The following is a 21,974-nucleotide window of genomic DNA, read 5'->3' as shown; positions in this document are numbered from 1 at the left end:
GATTTTTTTGCAGAAACTAAATTTCAGCTGGGGAGCAAACTGAGGTTTGCAGGGGGTAGTTGCTCCCCCCTGCCCTATAGCAAATTACGCCCCTGGTCTTCAAGGCAAACGTTAGCACGTTCCAGAACTGGGAAATTAGGGTTCACGTTTTATTTGATCAGATCAGAAAGTGGCCTTCGAACCGACGCCCCCTAGAAACCGGCGACCCCACGAACCAGTGCTACGGGCAGGCTGCCCCTCCCTCTTAGGTCCATCCTTGCACTTATTTTTATAGATTTTCGATAATAAAAAGTTATTTTCTATTTCTTAGTCCATTTTGACAACGAGCTTTTAAAACTATATTTCATATTTGTTGTTATATCTTTAAGGAGAGCTGTTCATAGGGTTGGTAGTGCCCGGAGCAAAATTAATTACAGTACCCCCCCCTCTCTCTCTCTCTCTCTCTCTCGACTCTAATATAAGCGAGAAAAAACGGATCAAATTAAAAAATTGGATCAAAGTAGACAATTCCCCAGCCATGGCGCCCGCGGTAATTGCACTGGTTGCCCACCCACCCCCCCCCTAGGAACGGCTACGTCTTTATTATCAAAATTATTAATAAAAGTCCAATGCATATTCTAAAAATGTGCTTGTCCTTTTTCTGTCTTCTCATATGGAAGAACGCTAAATACTCCAAGGCGGAGTTAAGACGTGCTTCTAGTTCTTCGAGTAGCGACCCGCAGGGTTCTTTATATCAGTTTTGAGTTTTCAAACTCAATTAGTTAGTACTTCTTAAAGGTCTGTCAAAGGAGGACTTTGGTTTGGGGCAGGGCTAGTTAATATGGATACAAGGTTAGGTGAAATTGACTTAGATGAGATGTACGAACCAGAAGAGGTCAGCGAAAAGAGTGAGGTAAAGCCTTTTCATCCAATTAATTAAAAAAAAACTTTCCGAAAAATAATTTTTTCAAAGAAAAGTAAAGGCCATTTTAAAATTAAGCTCAGTAGATACAAATACCTTTTAAAATTCATACTCAAAACGACCAGAAATTACTATTAAAGAATAAATGAAACCCTAAATGAACAGAAATTAAATGAACATTTATAACAAAAACATATAGCAAACAACAATATAAATGAATAAATAAATCTTAAAGCGAGTAATGCTTATATTGAATATGAAAATCCAGCTTAAAACGAAAAAAAATTTCCTATTGAAGTATAAATGACTCTTAAAACGAACAGAAATTAAATAAACAATCAATACAAACAAATATACAATAGATATTAATATAAATTAATAAATAAATCTTAAAACGAGTGAAACTTAAATTGAATATGCAAATCAAGCTTGAAACGAACAAAAACCACCACAAACAAGAGTTTGGGTATGACCTCCTTCTCTCACTGTAAAAGTCTAAAACCAACTGCGTCATTGGCGCTTTACTGAAAACCAATTTTGTGACAAATATGTTCTTTTGTACTTAATATTGAAAATAAACATTAAAATTATAGTAACATTTTGAACTGATGAGCTTTCAACAATTAATATCATTATACATCAAATATCCAGTTTAATTTATTAGCTCTTTTTAAAGTTGTTAAAGACGGATATAGTTTCCCTACAAACAAGTGATTGGATATTGCCTCCTTTTCTAACTGTAACTAAAAACCAAAAGCCTACTGCGTCATTGGCGCTTAACTGAGAACGAATTATATTGCTAATATTTTATTTTCCAGTTCTTACAGCATTGAAAATAAAAATGCAATTGCAGTGAAATAAATTCTTGAACTTATGGATCTTTCAACAATTAATATCATTATACACCAAATATTTTGATGTTTATACTTTCCAAGATTGTTCAAGACGCATATAGTTTTCAGTAAAGCGCCAATGACGCAGTAGGTTTTAGACTTTACAGTGAGAGAAGGAAGTCATACCCAAACTCTTGTTTGTGGTGATTTTTGTTCGTTTCAAGCTTGATTTGCATATTCAATTTAAGTTTCACTCGTTTTAAGATTTATTTATTCATTTACATTAACATCTAGTGTATGTTTGTTTGCATTGATTGTTTATTTAGTTTCTGTTCGTTTTAAGTTTCATTTATGCTTCAATAGGAAAAAACTTTTTTTTCGTTTTAAGCTTGATTTTCATATTCAATCTAAACATTACTCGCTTTAAGATTTATTTATTCAGTTATATTATTACTTGTTGTATGTTTTTGCTATGATTGTTTATTTAATTTCTGCTCTTTTTGGGTGTCATTTATTCTTTAATAGTAATTTCTGGTTGTTCTGATTTTGAATTTTAAAATTTATTTTTATATGTTGAGAATAAGTTTAAAATGGCCTTTACTTTTCTTCGAAAAACTTATTTTTCGGAAATTTTTTTTTAATTAATTTTTGTTCGTTTTTGATTGACAAAAAAATTCAAGTTTTTAAAAATTCTTTATTTCAAAATCAGACTTTTAAAAAAAAATCACATATTCATCAAACTATCAAAACTGATATCAAAGTAACAATATCAAAGGGAAAAATGGGTTTGTGTCAACTTCGGACTTTTTATTATCTGATGTTTGAACTATTTTTCACAAAATTGCTATCTCAAAATTTTTATCGGATGGGTTTGGGGCAAAGGGGCGGGGGGGGGGGACTAGATTAAGCTTCTGTCTGTTTTGACTCTTTAAAAGTGAACTAGAACTTTCTATTTTCAATCAAATGAGCTCTCTCTGAAGTTTATATGAGTATCCCTTCTATAAGAACCATATTTATCCCCAGACTATAACTTACAATGCCTATCCCTAGGCCCTGGGGGGTTGTGTCGACCCTGGGGTTTTAACATCTGATGAATGAACTATTTTTAACAAAATGGTAACCTAAATTTTTTATCGGATAGGTTTGTTCATCCAATTCATCCCAAGACGCTGAGGGCAGGAAGGGCTAGTTGCCCTCCGATCTGTTTTCACTCTGAGAAAATGAACTACAACTTTTAATTTCCGTTCAAATGAACCCTCTCTGAAGTTTATACGAGCATACCTTCCATAAGAACCATATATGCCCCCAGAGCAACACTTACAACGCCTGCCCCGCCCCGGGGGGGGGGGCTGTGTCAACACAGGAGTTTTTCTTATCTAACCTTTGAACTATTTTTAACAAAATGGCTACCTCAAATTGGGGGGGGGGCAGTTGCCCCCTGATCACTTTTGACTCTTCAAAGGGCACTAGAACTCTTGATTTCCCATCGAGCCCCCTTTTAATTGGCTACTTTTTCAGTATTTGCTAAACAGATTGCCATAGGTCAATGCTCTACATTTTTATTGATTCATTGATTTTAAAGAACTTATTTTTTTCAAATGCTTAATTAGTTATGAAACGAATTATATTACACATATTATGTTTGTACAACATGTGTCGACCCCGGAGTTTTTGTTATCTGACCCTTGATTTTTTTTAACAAAATGGCTACCTCAAAATTTTTATTTGATATATTTGGGGGGGAAAGGGCGTGAGGGAGGGGCTAGTTGGCCTTTAATCACCTTTGACTCCTAAAAACTGAACTAGAACTTCCAATTTTCAATCAAATGAGCCCTCTCTGAAGTTTATACGAGAATTCCTTCCAAAACAGCTATATATGCCCCCCGGGTATAACTTATGATTAATTAGTAGATATAATTATTATAACTAATGATTAATTAGTTATAAAACGAATTATATTGCAAATATTATGTTTGTACAACATGTGTCGACCCCGGAGTTTTCGTTATCTGACCTTTGAACATTTTTTTTTAACAAAATGGCTACCTCAAAATTTTTCTCTGATGTATTTCGTGGAAAAAGGGCTGGGGGGGGGGTTTATTTGCCCTTCGATCACTTTTGACTCTTAAGAGCTGGACTAGAACTTCCAATTTCCAATCAAATGAGCCCTCTCTGAAGTTTATACGAGAATCCCTTCCTGCCCCTGGGCCCTGGGGGGGTTACTTAACCTTTCAACTATTTTTAACAAAATGGTATTTTTAACCCTTGCAGATAAAGCACCTCTGAGGAGAAAATAATATAAAAATATTGAAGGTATATAAGCATTGTTTATTCATATATGTGTGCATCTGTTGTTTTTATGTTTGTAAGAGAGTTAATCTTAGTTTGTGTTTGTTTGGAGTTTTGTTTATTCTTTAACAGTAATTTCTGGTCTTTTTTAGTTTTAACTATAATAGAAATTAATTTCTGTTGGTCCTGAGTTCAATATGGCTCTTTACTTTTCTTAGAAAACTTATTTTTATGCAAGGTTTTATTAAATTAATAATAATAAAACATTGAATCCTTATGGCCTTTGCTATAGTCCACCTAATTACATGCCTCTGATAAATCAAACGCGATTTTTTCATGCAACAATGAATGGATCGAAATAATAGCTTCAAAAAACAGTAGTTAGGCTTTTCCATTTGTTGATGTAGAAAGAACAGGGTCGTTTTGATTAGACCATTTTTCGGATTTTTTTGTGACACAATAATTTAGCACTTATCGCAAAGTATGTATTTTAACCTTATTTTAAGTATGGCTGTAATTTTAAGTATTTTATAATAGATTTACTATGTGTTCTTCCAATAAAAAAACTTTACCTTATTAAAGTCTTTGGGGTGGGGGCAGCATAATTGGCATAAAGAAGAAAACTTTAGCGTAGAAAGTTGGAGAGGGGGAGGGGGATGCTGGAGACTCAATTAATACGGGGCGGAACTTCACTTATCTCCTCCGTTCCCGATTTAGGAGATTAGCCCCCCCCCCACGCTCTTTTTATACGAGCGTGGGATTTTATACGAGTATACCTTCCATAAGAACCACATATGCCCCCAGAGCAATACTTACAACGCCTTCCCCGGCCCTGGAGGTGGGGGGTTGTGTTGACACAGGAGTTTTTCTTATCTAATCTTTGAACTATTTTTAACGAAATGACCATACGTAAAGGTTTTTTCGTTATACGATCTTTCAACTATTTTTAACAAAATGGCTATCTCAAATTTTTTATCCGATGTTTTTGGGGGAAAAGGGGTTGGGGGCTATTTTACTTGTGTTCACTTTTTAATCTTAAGGAGTGCGCTGAAACCCTCGCGTACCCATTATCCAAGCCTTCTTCTGATTTTATACAACGACCCCTTCTATATAAACGACCTCTGGGGAAAAAATTAAACGGAATATGGGGGGAGGCTAGCTACCTACCGGACATTGTTTCATTTTAAAAAGTGAATCAAATACAACGTTAAGTTTCCAATCAAATGAGCTCTCTATGAATTTTATAACGTCATCCCTTCCATAACAACCATATATACATCCAGGGTATAACTCACATCGTCAACCTCTGGATGCTGGGGGGCTGTGTCGATACAGCAGTTTTTTGTTATCTGAACATCGAACTATTTTTAGGAAAATCTCTTTCTAAAAGTTCTTATCTGAGCATTTAGGGCGTGGAGGAGGGGGGGGGGCTAGGTGCCCTTCGATCTATGTTTACTCTTAAAAAGTGAACAAGAACTTTCAATTTCAAATCAAATGAGCCCTCTCCGAAGTTTATACGAGCAGCATCCCTTCCATAAGAACTATATATGCCCCTAGAGTATAACGCCTGCCTCTGGGCCCTGGCGGGTTCCGTCGACACAGGAATCTTTCTTATCTGACCTTTGAACTATTTTTAATGAAATGGCTGTTATAAAAATTTTATCGGATGGGCTTGGGGAAAAAAAGGTGTGTGGGGGGGGGGGGCTTTTTGCCCTCGGATATCTTTTGAATTTTAAAAATTGAACTAGAATTTTCAATTTCCAATCAAATTAGCACCCTCTGAAGTTTATACGAGCATCCCTTTCATAAGAACCATATACGCCCCCAGGACAATACGTACAACGGCTTTCCCGCGGGCTCTGGGGGGTGTTTTTGTTATCTAACTTTTGAACAATTTCCAAAACACTGGCTATCTTAAAATTTTTCTTAAAATTTACTCTTAAAAGGTGAATTAGAACTTTCAATTTCCAATCAAATGAGCCCTCTATGAGGCTTATACAAGTATCCCTTTCATAAGAACCATACATGCCCCTAGGGCATAACTTAGAACGCCTTCCCCTGTGCCCTGGAGGGGGGGGGTCTATTGACACCGGATTTTTTCTTACCTGACCTTTGAGCTATTTTTAACAAGATGTCTATCTCAAAATTTTCATCAGCTGGGTTGGGGGATATCTGCCATCCGATCTCTTTTTACTATTAAAAAGTGAGCTAGAATTTTTAATATCCAATCAAATGAGCCCTCTGAACTTTCTACGAGCATCCCTTACATACAAACAATATAGGCCCCAGGGCATAAATTACAATGCCTGCCCCTGGGCCCTGGGGGGATTTGATGACACCTGAGTTTAGTTTTTGTTATCTGACTTTTGAGAAATTTTTAACTTAATGCCTATCTCAAAATTTTTATTGGATGAATTTGGGGAAAAGGGGCGTGGGGGGCTAGTTGCCCTTCAATATCTTTTGACTCGAAAAAACTTAACTAAAATTTTCAATTTCCAATCAAATGAGCCATCTCTGAATTTTTTACGAGCATCCCTTCAATAAGAACCATATATTTTCCCAGGGCATAACCAACAACCCCTACCTGCAGACCCTGATGGGCTGTATCGACCCCTTAATTTTCTTTATTTGGTATGACGACTATTAAAAAAAAACTATTTCAATATTCTTCTCGGATGGGTTTGAGAAAAAAAGGGCGTGGAGGGGGGGGCTAGGTGCCCTCCAATCTCTTTTGACTCTTAGAAAGTGAACTTGAACTTTTAATATCCATTCGAAGGAGCCCTCTTTTAAGCTAATACGAGCATCCCTTCCAAAATACCCATATGTGCCCCAGGGCATGTATCGCCAAACTTCTACTCGGGCCTTTTTGGGTTATCTCGATACTGCAATTTTTGTTATATTACATGTGAACTATTTTTAACAAAATAGCTATCTTAGAATTTTTATCGCATGCATTTGGGAAAATAGGGTTTAGGGGGGGGGAAGCTGGTTACCCTCCAATATCTTTTGACGCTTAAAAATTAAACTAGAACTTTCAATTTCCAATCAAATGAGCCCTCTCTGAAGTTTATACGACAAAGTTGTCTATACAAAACCTTATATGCCCCTAGGTAATAACTATTAACTCTTGCCTTGACGGATGTCGAAGTATGGGTTTTCATCGTCAAAGACATAATGTCCAGAACATAACTACGTTGAATAAAATGGCTATCTCAAAATTTTGATTGGATGTGTTTGGGGAAAAGGTGGGTGTGGAAGGGGTGTCAGTTTCTAGAATCACTTTCGACTATTAAAGAAAAATGGTCACTATCGGAGAAAATCGAGTATAATTGAATACCATTCAATTAGTTATATCTCAAGTGTGTGCTTGTTAATTAAACGAAACACACTCGTGAATTACGCTTAGGTTCGATCTCAGAAAACTGGCTTCATAGCCACAAAAAAAAATGACGGGTGACATAATGTATTGGACTTGTATAATTTGGGCTAGATGTTTGCACATTGGCGGGGGTGAGGGTTAAGTTAGGCTAGAGGAGCGTCCAAATATTTTACTACCACCCACCCCCTAATGTACAAATATGTAGCACAAAATATATTATATAAACTAAATGTTATATTTCATTAGGATTAAACTAACTTCAATTCTTGGGTGTGTTTTGTTTAATTAACAAGTACCCTCAAGTGACTATACAGTAGCAACAACAATTTAATAGATTAGATTCAAAATGAATATAACATTGCCAATAAGAAAAAATAACTCGTTGATAACTATCTGTGAAAACCGTTACAGTCTAAGACTGAACTTTGCCCTCTCCTTTTCTTTAGATTTTTCCGTCGTTACCCGCTAAAATTCTCACCGGTTTCCCCTCTATTATTATAGGTCTTAAGTCACTATCAGCTTTGAAGACATTGGGAATTTTTTTCTAATTTTTCCCACAGGTTTTGTATCAGTAACGTATATATCGGGCAGTAGTAAGATCTCTCTCACACTGTCTGCATTGAAAAGAAAACCTGTCTCATTTTCCCAGAAAGTGAAACATTCAGACACAGTATAAAAGGAAAATTTCGATATCGTTTCAGCGACGATTTCTAAAAGAACATTGAAGGATTTACTCGTGTCTTGACGGTCAATGCATGTTATATTTCCTCTTGTTTCTTAGCGCAGTGGCGTAACTTTTCTTGAATCTTTATCCTTCTTGGAAAAGTCCCCCACATAACAAATACACGTTGGTACTTTTGCCCTGCTGGGTCGATCGGTGGCTTCAAATTCTCCCAAATTACAGCATTTTTGATTTTTGTAAAGATTTTTATGTGTAATATAGCCTAATTCACGCACCTTCTCGAATCCACTCTAAATGTTGCTTTCTTCTTTGAGAATAAATTCTTCCGAATACACCGGGGTCATAGTAACTTCTAATTTAAATCGTATTTTTCTTATTATTATTGTTACAGCAGAAAAAAAGAATCAGCTAAACTTAATAAGTGTCAAACTAAAAAATCCTCTCATCTATTTATTCAAGTCACCTTTTTGACTACAAAGGCCCTATAGCAGCTGGGATTGAACCCGGACACACGTATCTTCAAGCGTTGATAAATCCACTTTGGTCCCACAGGAGTTCAAAATCATAATTTCCTTGTTCAGGTGTTCTTTTCTGAATACTTAGATAAAAATGCAACAGATCGTAAAATAAAACAAGCTGATTGCCAACATGAAGCTCACAAATAATCAAGGAGGCACACTTGTGCCTCTATAAAGAGGCGACCCACCACAATGTTAAGCGATTTCAGGTCCTAGAGGTCGCAGAGAGACGGCGGTAATCGCATTTTGTAGCCCAAGCTCAAACTAAGAAACTTGCAAAATTTCATCCTCCTCCGACTTTATCTTCATGGGGTAAACTGGGCCGGAAGTTTGGACCCACCCACCACAGCCCCCCTTTAACGTTGTCCGATTGGGCTGAAAATTAGAGGTTAAGCTTTCCTAGGGCCCGGGAGCTTATCCTCGAAATTTCAGCTCAATCCGATCACTCCTTCCGTGTTTTCAAAAAACCAAATATAGCCACTTAAAATTCATCATCATTTCTTTTTTTTCTTAGCCACGCCTACAGGCCACAGTTGGCAACGGATCCGGTTGAATGAGGACTCATTCGAAGCAGAATTCAACCTGTTAGGGCCTTTTGATATTTTCAGACCGAAAAAATTATCCCCCGAATTTACATTTACAAAAAACCTTAGTTTTTTTCAAATAATACAGATAAACAGTTTAGACATGCTTTGTTATGAAAATATCTGCGCGTCAATTTTCATAACAAAGCATGTCTAACCTGTTTATGTGTATTATTTGAAAAAAAACTACGTTTTCTAAAGAGTTAAAGAGGCTGAGTTACAAGGTCAACCCTTAAAACGTACAGGGATTAGGAGGCACAGTTGGGGGGCTGTTAAAGAGGCTGAGTCACAAGTTCGAACCTTAAAACGTACAGGGATTAGGAGGCACCCTGTACGACGTGATTTGAGTATTCAGGAATTAAAAGCCTTAACACAAGAATGTTCAAGAGCGGGGGGTTTGGGGGCGGCAGCCCCCAACTTCAACTCCTGACACGATCAGCTAACAGTTAGTCAAGCAATAATAAGTAATAAACTGTACAAAAACGTGCAGAAATTATTTGAAAAAAACTACGTTTTCTAAAGAGTTAAAGAGGCTGAGTTACAAGGTCGAACCTTAAAACGTACAGGGATTAGGAAACACAATGGGGGGAATGCCGCCCCCCAAACCCCCGCTTTCGCGGCCATTAAATAAAAAAAAAAAATTTTACACTGAAAGTAAGGAGCGACATTAAATCTTAGAACTAGCAGAAATTATTCCGTATATGAAAGAGGCTGTGCCCTCCTCAACGCCTCGCTCTTTACGCTAAAGTTTGACTTTCTCACAACTCTTTTTTTAAACAATAAAAACTTTAGCGTAAAGAGCGAGGCGTTGAGGAGGGCACAGCCTCTTTCATATACGGAATAATTTCTGTTCGTTTTAAGATTTAATGTCGCTCCTTACTTTCAGTTAAAATTTTTTTTTTTTTATTTAAATGCTGCGAAAGCAGGGGGTTTGGAGGGCGGCAGCCCCCCAACTGTGCCTCCTAATCCCTGTACGTTTTAAGGTTCGACCTTGTAACTCAGCCTCTTTAACTCTTTAGAAAACGTAGTTTTTTTCAAATAATATTATATAGAAAGAATATATTTACGACATTTTAGGACGCTTTTAGGGCTAAGTAAAAATTTAATATCGGTGTTAAAAGGTAATACAGGATTGTTTTCACTAAGGGTAAAAAGACTGGTTAGAATGATAAGATAATGGGAAACAGTTATTGCTTTACCAAGTATTAGGTTAGTAAAGGCCGCTTATCTGGAGGTGTTGTAGGACAGAAGGAAAAGTTCATGGGCTTACGAGGTTCAATTTTAAATTGGGCTTTAATTTTAAATAGCTGTGGGTTATCAGGTGTCTAGAATGAAGGGAAGAGGATAGGACTCGAGGAAGGGAATGTAGAGAATTTAGAAAAAGATGTGTTGCAAGACCAGGAGATTCAGAAATGGCAGTGTAAAGTCATAGACTCGACATCACTTGGAGTTTACCGGCAATGGAAGGAGGTCTGGGGACATGATATTTATTTTAAAGCGGGTTTAAATAGTGAAGAAACTAATTGGTATTTGTGAGGAAGGGTTAACTTCTTGGCACTTGGAGAAAGGAGGAAGTACCTAGGGAGAATAAGGGCAATAGATGGTCCTTACTCGTGCCTCATGTGTGGAGATAAGAGTAGACTTTATGGCTCTTTGTTCTGAATTACAGAATTTAAGAAAATAATTATTTCTTGTAGTTTTGGGGTCAAGTAAGTGGTTGATCTCAGTAATGGGATCAAAAAATCATGAGAGAATTAAAAAGATTACAAAATATATTAAATTGGGAATGACCCATAGGGAGAGACTTTTGTAAGATAAGGGGATATGCTTGAAGTATTTTATTTTTCCTTTTTGTTGCCATGGCCCACGTGGGTTGAAAGCATTTAGTATCTATCTATCACGTGTGCCACATTTTGTATAATTATGTGAGTAAGGTTTATGGTATTATGGTCTTTATTTTGTTTATTTTTATTCTAAATTTTTTTTTTCATTGTTGTTGTTATGTACCATGTTTTGTTATTTGTGTTATTACCATGGACTATTATTTTGTGTCATCTTTTTACGTGGCCCAAAGTGGCTTTTATTGTAATAAATATCTGAAAAAAGAATTACCTTAAAAAACATTGAGTTAAATGGGTTTTCCCAATGTGTCTAACGTCAACTCATACCCTGACAATGATTGAATAATAAAAAAACTGGTGCAAGCAGTAGAACAGAAAATCGAAAAAAAGGCCCTTCTTAAAACAGAAAAAGGCATATTAGACATAGCAATAAAAGTGACGATAAGACCTCAGAGCAGTGCTTCCATTGCTTATATATTTTTAGAGTAGACTACTTTATTTTGAATGTTTCCCCTCTAGTATTTGTAGACCTTTTTTAGTACTTTATTTCTACTTTAAATTCGGATTTTCCACTTTTTTCCTTGCCGAGCCTATGGATTTTTGTTACGGAAATAGGAATTTTGGATACAACGGCCGGATTTCAGCAAAAGCGATTGACAAACGTTCTTGTTTTGTCGGACTTTGATAGACCCCGCGAAATATGAAACAAAATAACCAACGTGGAAGGACCGACGTGATAGACAAATACACATAGAAGCACCTATGCACATTTACGATTTTACTTGCTTAAAAGAGAAGTGCTAGAAGTTGTGATGAGCCTTTGTCAAAATTTAATGGTAAAATACTATGTGAAACAAATTGTCTGTTCAGTCTGTGAACCTTAAAAAAGAAAAATTCTTCTTATCCGCCTCTAAGGTCTACCTGAGACCAGAAGCGATCGCTCGTCTGTTTTCCTTATAAGGGAAAGATACAAAGTTCATGGAAAAATGCAAGAGCATGAACTAGATTGCACAGAAATTATATATTGAAGCTGTGTCCCTGCTAGTTGACCGATTTCCATTTGATCACGACATTTACAAATTTGTAGAGATTGTAGACCCAATAGTCGCATCGGATGGTGATATTCTATCATTGCGGTTTGTTTGCCAGAAGTTCGGGAACCCTTCGTGTGATTTGGGGCTCGTTGAAAAAGAGTGGCGGCATCAGACAACAGTTCATGCTCAGTGGCGGAAACCCGATTGATTTTAGAAACTGGGTGGCGTCCATCGAGCTGCCAAGTGGAGTGCTAAAGCTCACTAGCGTTCTTCATGTCATTCGGTTTACTTTTGGACTTCCCTGCTAAATTGTCGTTGGGAAAAGACTTTTTCAGCGTTCTGAAAACAGTAAAAAATGAAAAGAGGAATGGGCTCAAAAACGTAACTTTGGCTGCGACGAGCTGTCAAGTATGGGATGAAGCGCAGGGTTGCCACCGTCAGTAGGATTTTACTAGATCTAGTAAAAAAAATCTAGTAAATTTAGAGGATCTAGTAAATTTCCCGAAATCTAGTAAAAACTAGTAAAAAGTCATGATTTTTAGTAAACGAAACTTTTTTATTTTCCATGAATTCAGGGAAAAAAACTCGAAAGCATATGACAATTTACACTTTTTGCTTGTCTGTTTTACAGTTTACAATTTTGCTTGTCTGTCTCAGAGACAGACAAGCAGTCACCTATTTTCATAAACAGACACTTCACTTCCGGCGTCTAATGGTCGACAAAATCAGCTATCTGTGTATCAAGTCTTACCAACTAAAAATGAAGCTATAATGACACTTGGATTTGTGATGATTGGGAATCTATTGGAATCAAAACAAAAGTCAACCACCCAAGGTTATTAGGTCAATCTCCTCAGTTTGAAAATTTTTATTGAGGAAAAAGAAGCCTGCTGAGAGAAATTAAAAGTAAGTAGAAATGTAACATTATATATATATATATATATATATATATATATATATATATATATATATATATATATATATATATATATATATATATATATATATATATATATTATATATATATATATATATATATATATATATATATCCAAAAAAAGGATTTTTGAACTTGTAGGTTTCTGGAATTTTCAATCATACTATGAAAACGAAAGAAAAGAGGAAAAGAAGAAAAACGGAAAAAAGATTGTGAAAACCATACTGATTATCCGCTTATAGTAAAATCGATGCTTGATGGTACGTGTGCGGCTAGCCGCACACGCGCAAAAAATTTGTTGTGAGTATTTAGTAAAAACAAATGCGATCTAGTAAGTTTTTCTCCTCCGAGTTAGTAAATTTTTCCAGGTCAGGATGGCAACCCTGATGAAGCGTAAAGGTCTTCCTACATTCACCGAGGGCTTAAAGAAAAAAAAATAAAGTCCGCGAAATCCGATGCGACTGTGTCTGAATACGTCCTTTTTTAGGCCTTAGAAAAGACGATGGGAATGGCAATGACAACGATGACTTGGAGTATTTAATCTTAGTATTTAGTGTTTTCTCATATATCTTATTAGTTGGTAATTTTCAATAATTTTTTCTAAATACAAATTAAAGTGCGTCTACATCCGGCATTTTCTGGAAAACTGGGAGGCAGGTAGCAGTCGACACTAGTCAAAATCGAATAATTCAAACGATCAAAATGTCGGCGCTGTCCTTAAATAAAGCTGTAAGCGATTTATTTTTACTACTACAGTCTGCTTCAAATTAACAACTCAATATAAAAAAGTAAAAAACAAAAATAATGCGTTAAAAAGTGGCCGGTTGGATATCATTCATGTCAATCCTTTGTACCAATTCAAACAAAAACGAGAATGTTGCAAAAGTAGTAATGGAGAACGAAAAGATACTGGCAAAGAAAAACAAATAAACTAAATACATTCATATGGTCCAGAATCTGAGATCAGGACCCGGAATCTATAAATCAAAACCAAACTTAACTAGTCGATTAATACAAAGCATTGTTTTTAAACGGCAAAAGAAGATATTTTGGTACAAGTAAAAGGTCTTGAGTTGCAAAATAGGTCGTCTTGAACAGATGCTATTAAAAGTCAGCCTAATAAGGCTTTACTTTTAACTTGGAGAGAAGTCAGAAAATGGGGAAACTTTCAGGGATTTTGTTATTGAAAATAGGGACTTCTAGGGATTTTCCACCAGCCTTTTAGGGATTGAAAAAACTTGAAGGGGAAACACTGGTAATATAGCGTAAGAATCGATTTTATTTACATTCCTGTTCAAATAGTAAGCACGATACCATACTTACTTTCGGATTGTGTCCTACTATAATTCTACTCTTTTTTTCGTACTTCTATACTTTATTTTCACATTAGTGGAATGGAAGCGCTGCCTCAGAGTCCAATATCCTACATAAGCGTCATTACGAAATTGACTTTAGAATATTTAGTCAAATTATCTTCTTTTTCACGTTATTTAGTCTCACACAAATAACATTCCTTAGTAACGAGCTGTAGACGAGCGAATGACTCATGCTAATATGAGCTAAAAGAACAGAGTTTTGATAGCAATATATAAATCAAAAGAATCAACTTTTTATAACGATTCCAAATATGTAAGGTTCATCAAGTTTAAAGCCACTCTCCAGAGGCTAAGAGTCTAAAAACATCTGTATGATTTTAGAATATGAGGGAAAAGAACCCCAAACCTTGTGACACTTCCCAAACCCCCAATCATTTTATCTGGCAGTTATGCCGCGCGGTGGCGCTTTCGTCCCTAAAAATGCCCTTAGTTCATAGAAAATAAATAGTTAATAGAGACATTTATTTTAGAGCTTCATTTAAATAAGTTGATTCATCTAAGTCTTGATAAGATTATGTACAGTGGTGTATAATTGCGTGTCAGCCGTTATGAAGGGGGGTGTGAATTTTAGTGTAGGTGGGGGAGTGTTCTTGAACCTCAAAAGTACGTTTTTTGCCCAACTTATCTAGCTCTCTGTGAGCCTTCAGATTAACATGGAAGGAGGCATTGGAGGAGGGGGGTATAAATTAGTTTATAATCATCCTTGATTCCCAGGAATATTCTTAGACTACGTCTGTAATATTGGGGCTTTGGTGTGATGCCGCCTGTCTTATTGCAAACAATCTTATTCTGTGTTACATAAAAATTAATTCGCATGCTTGCTGGCACAAAAGATGGAAAGGTCGCAACGGGTATCATGAGCCCTATAGAAACATTTTGGGAGTGGGGGGGGGGGTCAAGTAATTGCTATTAGGGGCTTCCTTCCACCGATGTTTAAATTGGAATTTTTCGCATTTTTCCGTTTATATAGCATGTTCATATCTTCTTGTTTCCTGGGGGTACTCCCCCTGACTCTCCTGCCTACGTCCTTTGGGGCACATCCCTGCAAAAAAAAATTTGTTGGAATGGCTAACCTTGAGGTTCGTAGAAATTATAACCCTATGGTTAAGTGTGATGTTTCAGACCCCCCCCCCCCCCACCTCCTAATAAATATTTGAAAGACTGCAATTTTTCAGTAATGATTATTTATCATTCTTAAAGCATAATTACACGAATATTAAACCGTAGTGTAAAAACGGGAGTTGCAAGATAGTTTAATAGCTTCTCTCATGTTTAAGAGAGCTTGGGATCAAACAGTTAACAGTAACAAAGAGCAAGTGAAGAGCGAGCCTTTTCAACAGAGACCAAAAAAAAAAATAACGGAGTTTGAATTACAATATATGCAACAACAAAATCTGTTTTTTGCTGATTCTTAATATGCAAAGTGTATTGATCTTAAAGTTGGTCATCATTGATACTAACACAAGAACAATTGGTAGAGTGTTTAGAAACAGTAACTAAACTCTTCCAAAAAGCGATGCAATTTTTATATAAATTTGCAAAAAATTCGACATGTATGAGAACCCTAAAAACACTTTGTACAAAACTGGATATTTTTTCATCTTCCATATGAAGTGGAAGAATATTCAGGCGGTTACGGCTTTAGCTTATAATCTCTCTTTGATAGGATACATTTTTGAAGCACTACGAAACTTAAGCTTAAAGAGCAGTGGCTGATGAGGGGGCATCCCCCATCATATGCGGAATAATTTCTGTTCGTATTAACTGTTAATTTCGCTCTCTACTTCCTTTTGAAAAAACTTTCGCTTTTTTATTTCATCATTTTTTTATTTTATTAAAGATCACTTCCAATAGAAAAAATGAAATAGAAATATGTCAAAGCTTTGTTGTGGATATATCTAGTAAGTAGAAATGCACTCTTGCTAAGAATAAGTAACAAAAATCCTACTAATCTGCTAGATCGCTCTGAGACACTACAGCGGCAATAGATACGTTACGTCACGGGACCTGGGAGATAAATACATGAAAATAAATAGATTGAAAACCAAAATGGTTAAATCAAGCATTTTAAGATGAAACCAAAAGGTTAATTATTACTTTTTAATTTAAAAGATGCGTGTTAAATGTTGAGGAAAGCCAAAGGCTAAAAACCGCAAAGTGGTTCCGACCCACAAGATAATTCAATTCCCCAAATTTATTAAGTATTTCCCTTTTAGTGGTCCGACTGTGATGATATTTACGATGACGAATTGATCTCCGACGATTGGTTAGATGCGGCAGAAGAAGCTATTAAACAGTTCAAAAACAGGAATTCCAGTTTTATGGGAGGTATGTCTGATTGATTTTAGATTCCGCGCCGATACACCTTAATTGAAAATACTTAAAGATACAGGCGTGGAGCTTATTATCATTACACAGACGTGACGTCTAATTTTATATAGGAAGCTTCTTTTTTTGTCTGTCTTTGTCTTTCTCTGTCTTTGTCTTTTCAGGCATCAAGGAATGAAAAATTGACGTAACATTCACACAGCTTACTATTTGTGGGGGGGATGCGGTTGGAAGAGCAATGCGAACTAGAAAGCGTTAAGGTAGTCAAATTCTTACATCAAAGTATTTTTTTCAGTTCTATTTCATCATTTCCGTAAACGGAAGACAAAGGATACCCTTATGAGTTTATCTTTCGCCATATGTTTCATGCATTTTTTGTTGCATCCATATGTTTCATACATCTTCTGTATAGTGGAAAAATGTCTAGTTTTTCTCCTATGTATGTATATTCAATCTTTAGTTTCCTTTCGTTCATTTAAATCTATTATCAAAGTTCTACAAGTGATATAAAGTCCGCCAACATAATTCTAAATAGTTTAACCACACAAACTAAAAACGCTTATAATGGACGAGATAGGGCTAGTCTTTAATGTACCACATCCCCTTAACTTCGGATTTACCGGTTGGACGTAATTTGCACTAGACAATGTCTTTAAAATGGAATTACCTAGTAAATCTCAAGCTTCCCTCTCCGGTGATGGTAGGCAGAGACGGCAGTCTACAGAAAATTGGGGGGGGGCCGGGATTTTTTTTATGAAAGTGCAAAAACATGTATTTGTCGTCGAAATTTACAGAGGGCATTTTTGTCTTCGTTTTATTTTCAAAATGTAGGTGAGGGACAATTGCCCTCCAGCTCTGCCTGCCTTTTAACGCTTCCAGTGTTAGGTAACAGTAGAATTGAGTAGATGCTCTCACTTGCCTAGGTAACATTATCAGCAAGGATGTCGGACATCTTTGGATGTTATAAAAAGTAGAATAGCGAAGGCATAGATTATTTTTCGCTGTTGATAAAGGTGTTGATAGATCAGGATTAGAACTAAGATCAGAACTATTAGAACAAAGATTTTTTAGTAATAAAAAACAAAAGAAGCAGATTGTCCTCAGATAGGGTGAAAAGAGGTCTTAAGAGCTATTCAAAGGAAATAGGACCGTTATAGGAACGAGTAAAGATTGAAGCTCGTTGTAAAGTAGGGTAAAGGAGGAACTTGCGCTGTTATATTTATCTCAGGCTGCTTTGTGTTGCCAAAAGACTGGTTGTAGTAAGTCTAAACTCCGTGTTTTATCACTTTTACCAAAGAAAGGGAACAGTATTAATAATTATGGTAATATTTACCTTGAACAATGCTTCATTTATCCACTCCTTTATTCTAGACCGATTCAGGCAGCCAATTAGTTTAAAAAGATTCCAGGGTTGTTAGGAATCTTAGGCATAATTTTTTTATTCAGTTTATTGTATAAATGACAACGCCTTAATACACCGAGTAATTTAGGTTCACTTGTTCTTTATCTGACGAACAACTGGCATGTAAAACTAAGGGGAGGGGAAATGGTCAAAAGTTGATTTGAGACTATTGAAGATGCAAATTTGCCTTTTTTTATTGACTTAAATTTCCATCAGTGCCTTCACGTAAAAACTTTGGTGGCTATTTACGGTTATAGGTGTCTTTTTGTTTAGTTTTGCTCTTTATTTATGCGGTATTATATGATGCTTCTTTGTAACTCGCTGTGGAAGGTTTGGACGCCTTTATTGTCTCAATTTTAGATGCTAGTTTGTTGGCATCAGCGTTGTGACCCCGTGCAAACGTTTGTCTGGCTGTTTTTCCGCGTTTTCTCTCTTATTCCTAATTTTTTTTTTCGTTCATCTAAATTTATCTTAAAAAGAATCCTGGAATCTAAAAAGATTCCAGGGTTGTTAGGAATCTTAGGCATATTTTTTTTTATTCAGTTTATTGTATAATTGACAACGCCTTAATACACCGAGTAATTTAGGTTCACTTGTTCTTTATCTGATGAACAACTGGCATGTAAAACTAAGGGGAGGGGAAATGGTCAAAAGTTGATTTGAGGCTATTGAAGATGCAAATTTGCCTTTTTTTTATTGACTTAAATTTCCATCAGTGCCTTCACGTAAAAACTTTGGTGGCTATTTACGGTTATAGGTGTCTTTTTGTTTAGTTTTGCTCTTTATTTATGCGGTATTATATGATGCTTCTTTGTAACTCGCTGTGGAAGGTTTGGAAGCCTTTATTGTCTCAATTTTAGATGCTAGTTTGTTTGTCCGCGTTCTCTCTCTTATTCCTAATTTTTTTTTCGTTCATCTAGATTTATCCAAGCTTATTTTTAGATTTTATTTTATCTAAAGGTATTTCTTTTCATTCTGATGTGATTTACCATAACTGAAGAATAAAAAATATTAAAGATTTTCTGACAATAATTATATTTGAAACCTCGTGAGGTAGCTCACTGCCGCGCTTTATATTAGAGAACAATTCAATAGCTGTGTATTTGTCTTCAGAAAAATGTTAAGGGGTTTCTCAACTTTTGAGAAAGTAGAGGAAAACAGCTTTTTAAACACTAGTATTTTTTTTCCCCTTCAAAACGATTGCTTTTGTTTCCCCAGAAAAGGTGTGTTTTAAGTGTAGTTTCATCACAAACGTTGGAGCAGCTCCCTCTCCTCAAATAGTCATTAAAGTGTATGCTTTTTTCAGAATGTAATATTAAATATATTGTCTGCAGTCTTCACCCCCTCCCCCTGGCGAAAACCCTGACTAACCCCAATTGCTTTAAACGACCTTATTACAGTAAATTATTTAAGGGACTTGTCATACTGTGGATAAAATAACTATTTGCCACTACGGGCTGAAATAAAAAAAAATATTTGTGGTAATACACTTTTAACATAATTTATAAAACGTTCATGTTTATAGAAAGAACATCATTGATGATTTTGAAGATGGATCAGGGGAAGATTGACCTACTCATCTCCGTGTCAATGACTTTACTCTGTATTTTTGTTTCAGGTATCTCCAAGCAAGATACTGAGTCCAGTGATCTGATTCATAGACTGCAGTCACCTGCTGAAGAAACGACTCCCCTTCATAACAATAAAGACGAAAGTTTTTGGCTGGGTTTTAATGCTTGCATACATGAAACGTTACGATACCTGGTTGAAGTTGAACACCTGTCCCCCTTTGACCCTTTAGTGACTGGACTAACGAAACACCTGCTTGGGCAAAGTTCTTCCAAAAGTTGAAATGATCTGATTCAGCAACTTTTAGTGACAGCTTGTATTATTTAAAGTTCCAACAGGTTTCGTGTCGCTAAACCTGCCATCCCTTATTCATGACGAAGTCGTTTATGCTTTAGCTATACGTAGAATGCAACATTTTAGTTACTGTGCTTAGAAAAATTATTACGAAGTACACGAAATATCAAGGGAGGGGATGGAACTAATCCAATTATTTATCACCTGCAACCGTTAAATGACGAAACTGAAATCTAACCGATCTTTCTCTGCGAATAAAGCGGAATATTTTATTGAAATGTACGCAGACTTTACGCAGCAGTACCTTTTCTTACTTTTTGTTTACTATCGAAATGCACTGATATGGTACTAGCTTCCTTTCTCCTGCATCTTGATAATTTGTTTTAGATGGAAAACCTTAATGCTAACTAGACATTAGAAAAAAAAAAAAAATCAAGCATTCTTGTTCCTATGTTAGTCTTTTCAGTAAGATAAAATTGAAATATCGTGGCGTGTTTTCTTTTTTTGTACTTTTGATACGTGCCTTAGTCACCGGTGTTGATTGAACCAAAAACGACGTAATGAACCCTGAAACTGATCTCTATTAGGGCCCTCCGATCATATTTTTTGTTCAGTTGTGATCAGTGTTATTCACGTTATTAAATTTGTTTTTGGCGAATGCTGTATATTTTATATCTGTCTAGATTTTTAACTCCGTCTACCTTTAATTCATAAGTCTTGCATAAGAATAAAAGGAACAATAGGTATACACAGGAATATCGGCTATTCTTACTGAAGAGCTGGAGAAGTTTTGAATGAATATTTTACAGTGGCGGTGCTAGTAGGCTGTGGTTGAAGACCCATAACCCTCACTGAATATTTGGTACTCTAAGCAGCCATATAATTTTGGATTGGTAAATATTTTATTGAAAATCAAAGAGGGGAGAATTTGTCATTTTTTCAGTTTCGTCAAAAAGCATTTTTCAATGAAATTGAAAATTCCAAAAAAAAAAAAATAGTTTTTAAAACTCAAGGGGGAGCGAAAAAAACTTAGGGGAAATGCCCGACTCCTTTAGTTGATGTCCTGATGGAGTCCTTGCAAAATCACTTGATAGATTGACATCGACAGCTCAGTCTGTCTTTGCCAATGTTGGTGCCAACGTCAAAAAATTGTTTTTCTTTCTAATAATGAAAAGAGTACCTCCTGGGTTTTTAATGAAAATTTTGTACGCAAAAATTTGGAAATAGAAAAAGAAGGACAGTTCTTAAAAGTTCAAAATTATTTTGAATATTAATATTATATATTAATTATTAATTATATTAATAATTTTTTTATTTATATTAATTATAAATATTCATCTTAGTGCTTGATTTAACTAAGTTTCTTGTTTTTCTCATGAAATTATGTACAGTTGTATAATTGTCCATCAACTATTAGGAGGGACGGTGGGTCAATGTGTAGGGGGGGGGGGTAACATGCCTAAAAGAGCGCCTTCACATAAATATTGTAAAGGTTATGAGGGAGCTTAGGGATTAATCTTTCATCTCACTTAATTTATGCTAAGCTGTAATGATGCTGCTGCGGAGGGATACCTCCCTATTACGAAAAAATGTTACTAATATTTGTTTTACAGTGTTATTTAACTAAACTGTTTTTTTTTTCGTATTTCATAAAATTATATTTATTGATGCATAAGTGCGTATCAGCTATTTTGATGGAGGGGCGGTGGGTCATTGTGCACGTCAGGGGGAGGGGTGGATTCCTGAAATAGTTTATTTTAATGACGAGATTTGCTAACTCTCATTAAGCCTTCAGATAAATGTAAAATGAGTTTGGGGAGGGGAGGGTTAGAAATTACTGTCTAATCTTTAACGATTCCTGAAGATCTTTTTGGTCGGTGACTTTAGCATTGGTGCCGATCGGGGAAGGGATAAAGTGCCCCTCTCGCTGCGGAAATCTTTTTCCATGTAGATTAAAATATTACATTGACATGCCTACTGGCATAGAAGTGAAAAGGGCTACTGGCA

The 21,974-nt window shown here is 35.8% G+C and overlaps 1 protein-coding gene across 1 annotated transcript; it reads left to right on the top strand.

The window, feature by feature from the left end:
- The first annotated feature begins 775 nt into the window (after positions 1 to 775).
- Positions 776 to 21,164, top strand: LOC148956482 (uncharacterized). The gene is made up of 3 exons (XM_089095545.1): positions 776 to 892; positions 16,591 to 16,702; positions 19,723 to 21,164. Exons 1-3 carry the CDS (start codon positions 821 to 823, stop codon positions 19,953 to 19,955), a joined length of 417 nt encoding a protein of 138 aa, XP_088951671.1. The 5' UTR covers positions 776 to 820; the 3' UTR covers positions 19,956 to 21,164.
- Positions 21,165 to 21,974: the final 810 nt, after the last annotated feature.

This window comes from Artemia sp. Qi Xiang Cuo, chromosome 1, assembly GCF_049724085.1.
Source record: "Artemia sp. Qi Xiang Cuo chromosome 1, ASM4972408v1, whole genome shotgun sequence".
NCBI lineage: Eukaryota > Metazoa > Arthropoda > Branchiopoda > Anostraca > Artemiidae > Artemia > Artemia sp. Qi Xiang Cuo.
This window is presented reverse-complemented; position numbering and strand designations above follow the sequence as displayed.

Coding starts and splice junctions, on each gene's coding strand:
- LOC148956482 (XM_089095545.1), top strand. CDS start 821: ATGGATACAAGGTTAGGTGAAATTGACTTAGATGAGATGTACGAACCA. Junction 893..16,590: donor AGGTCAGCGAAAAGAGTGAG/GTAAAGCCTTTT, acceptor TTTCCCTTTTAG/TGGTCCGACTGTGATGATAT. Junction 16,703..19,722: donor GAATTCCAGTTTTATGGGAG/GTATGTCTGATT, acceptor TTTTTGTTTCAG/GTATCTCCAAGCAAGATACT.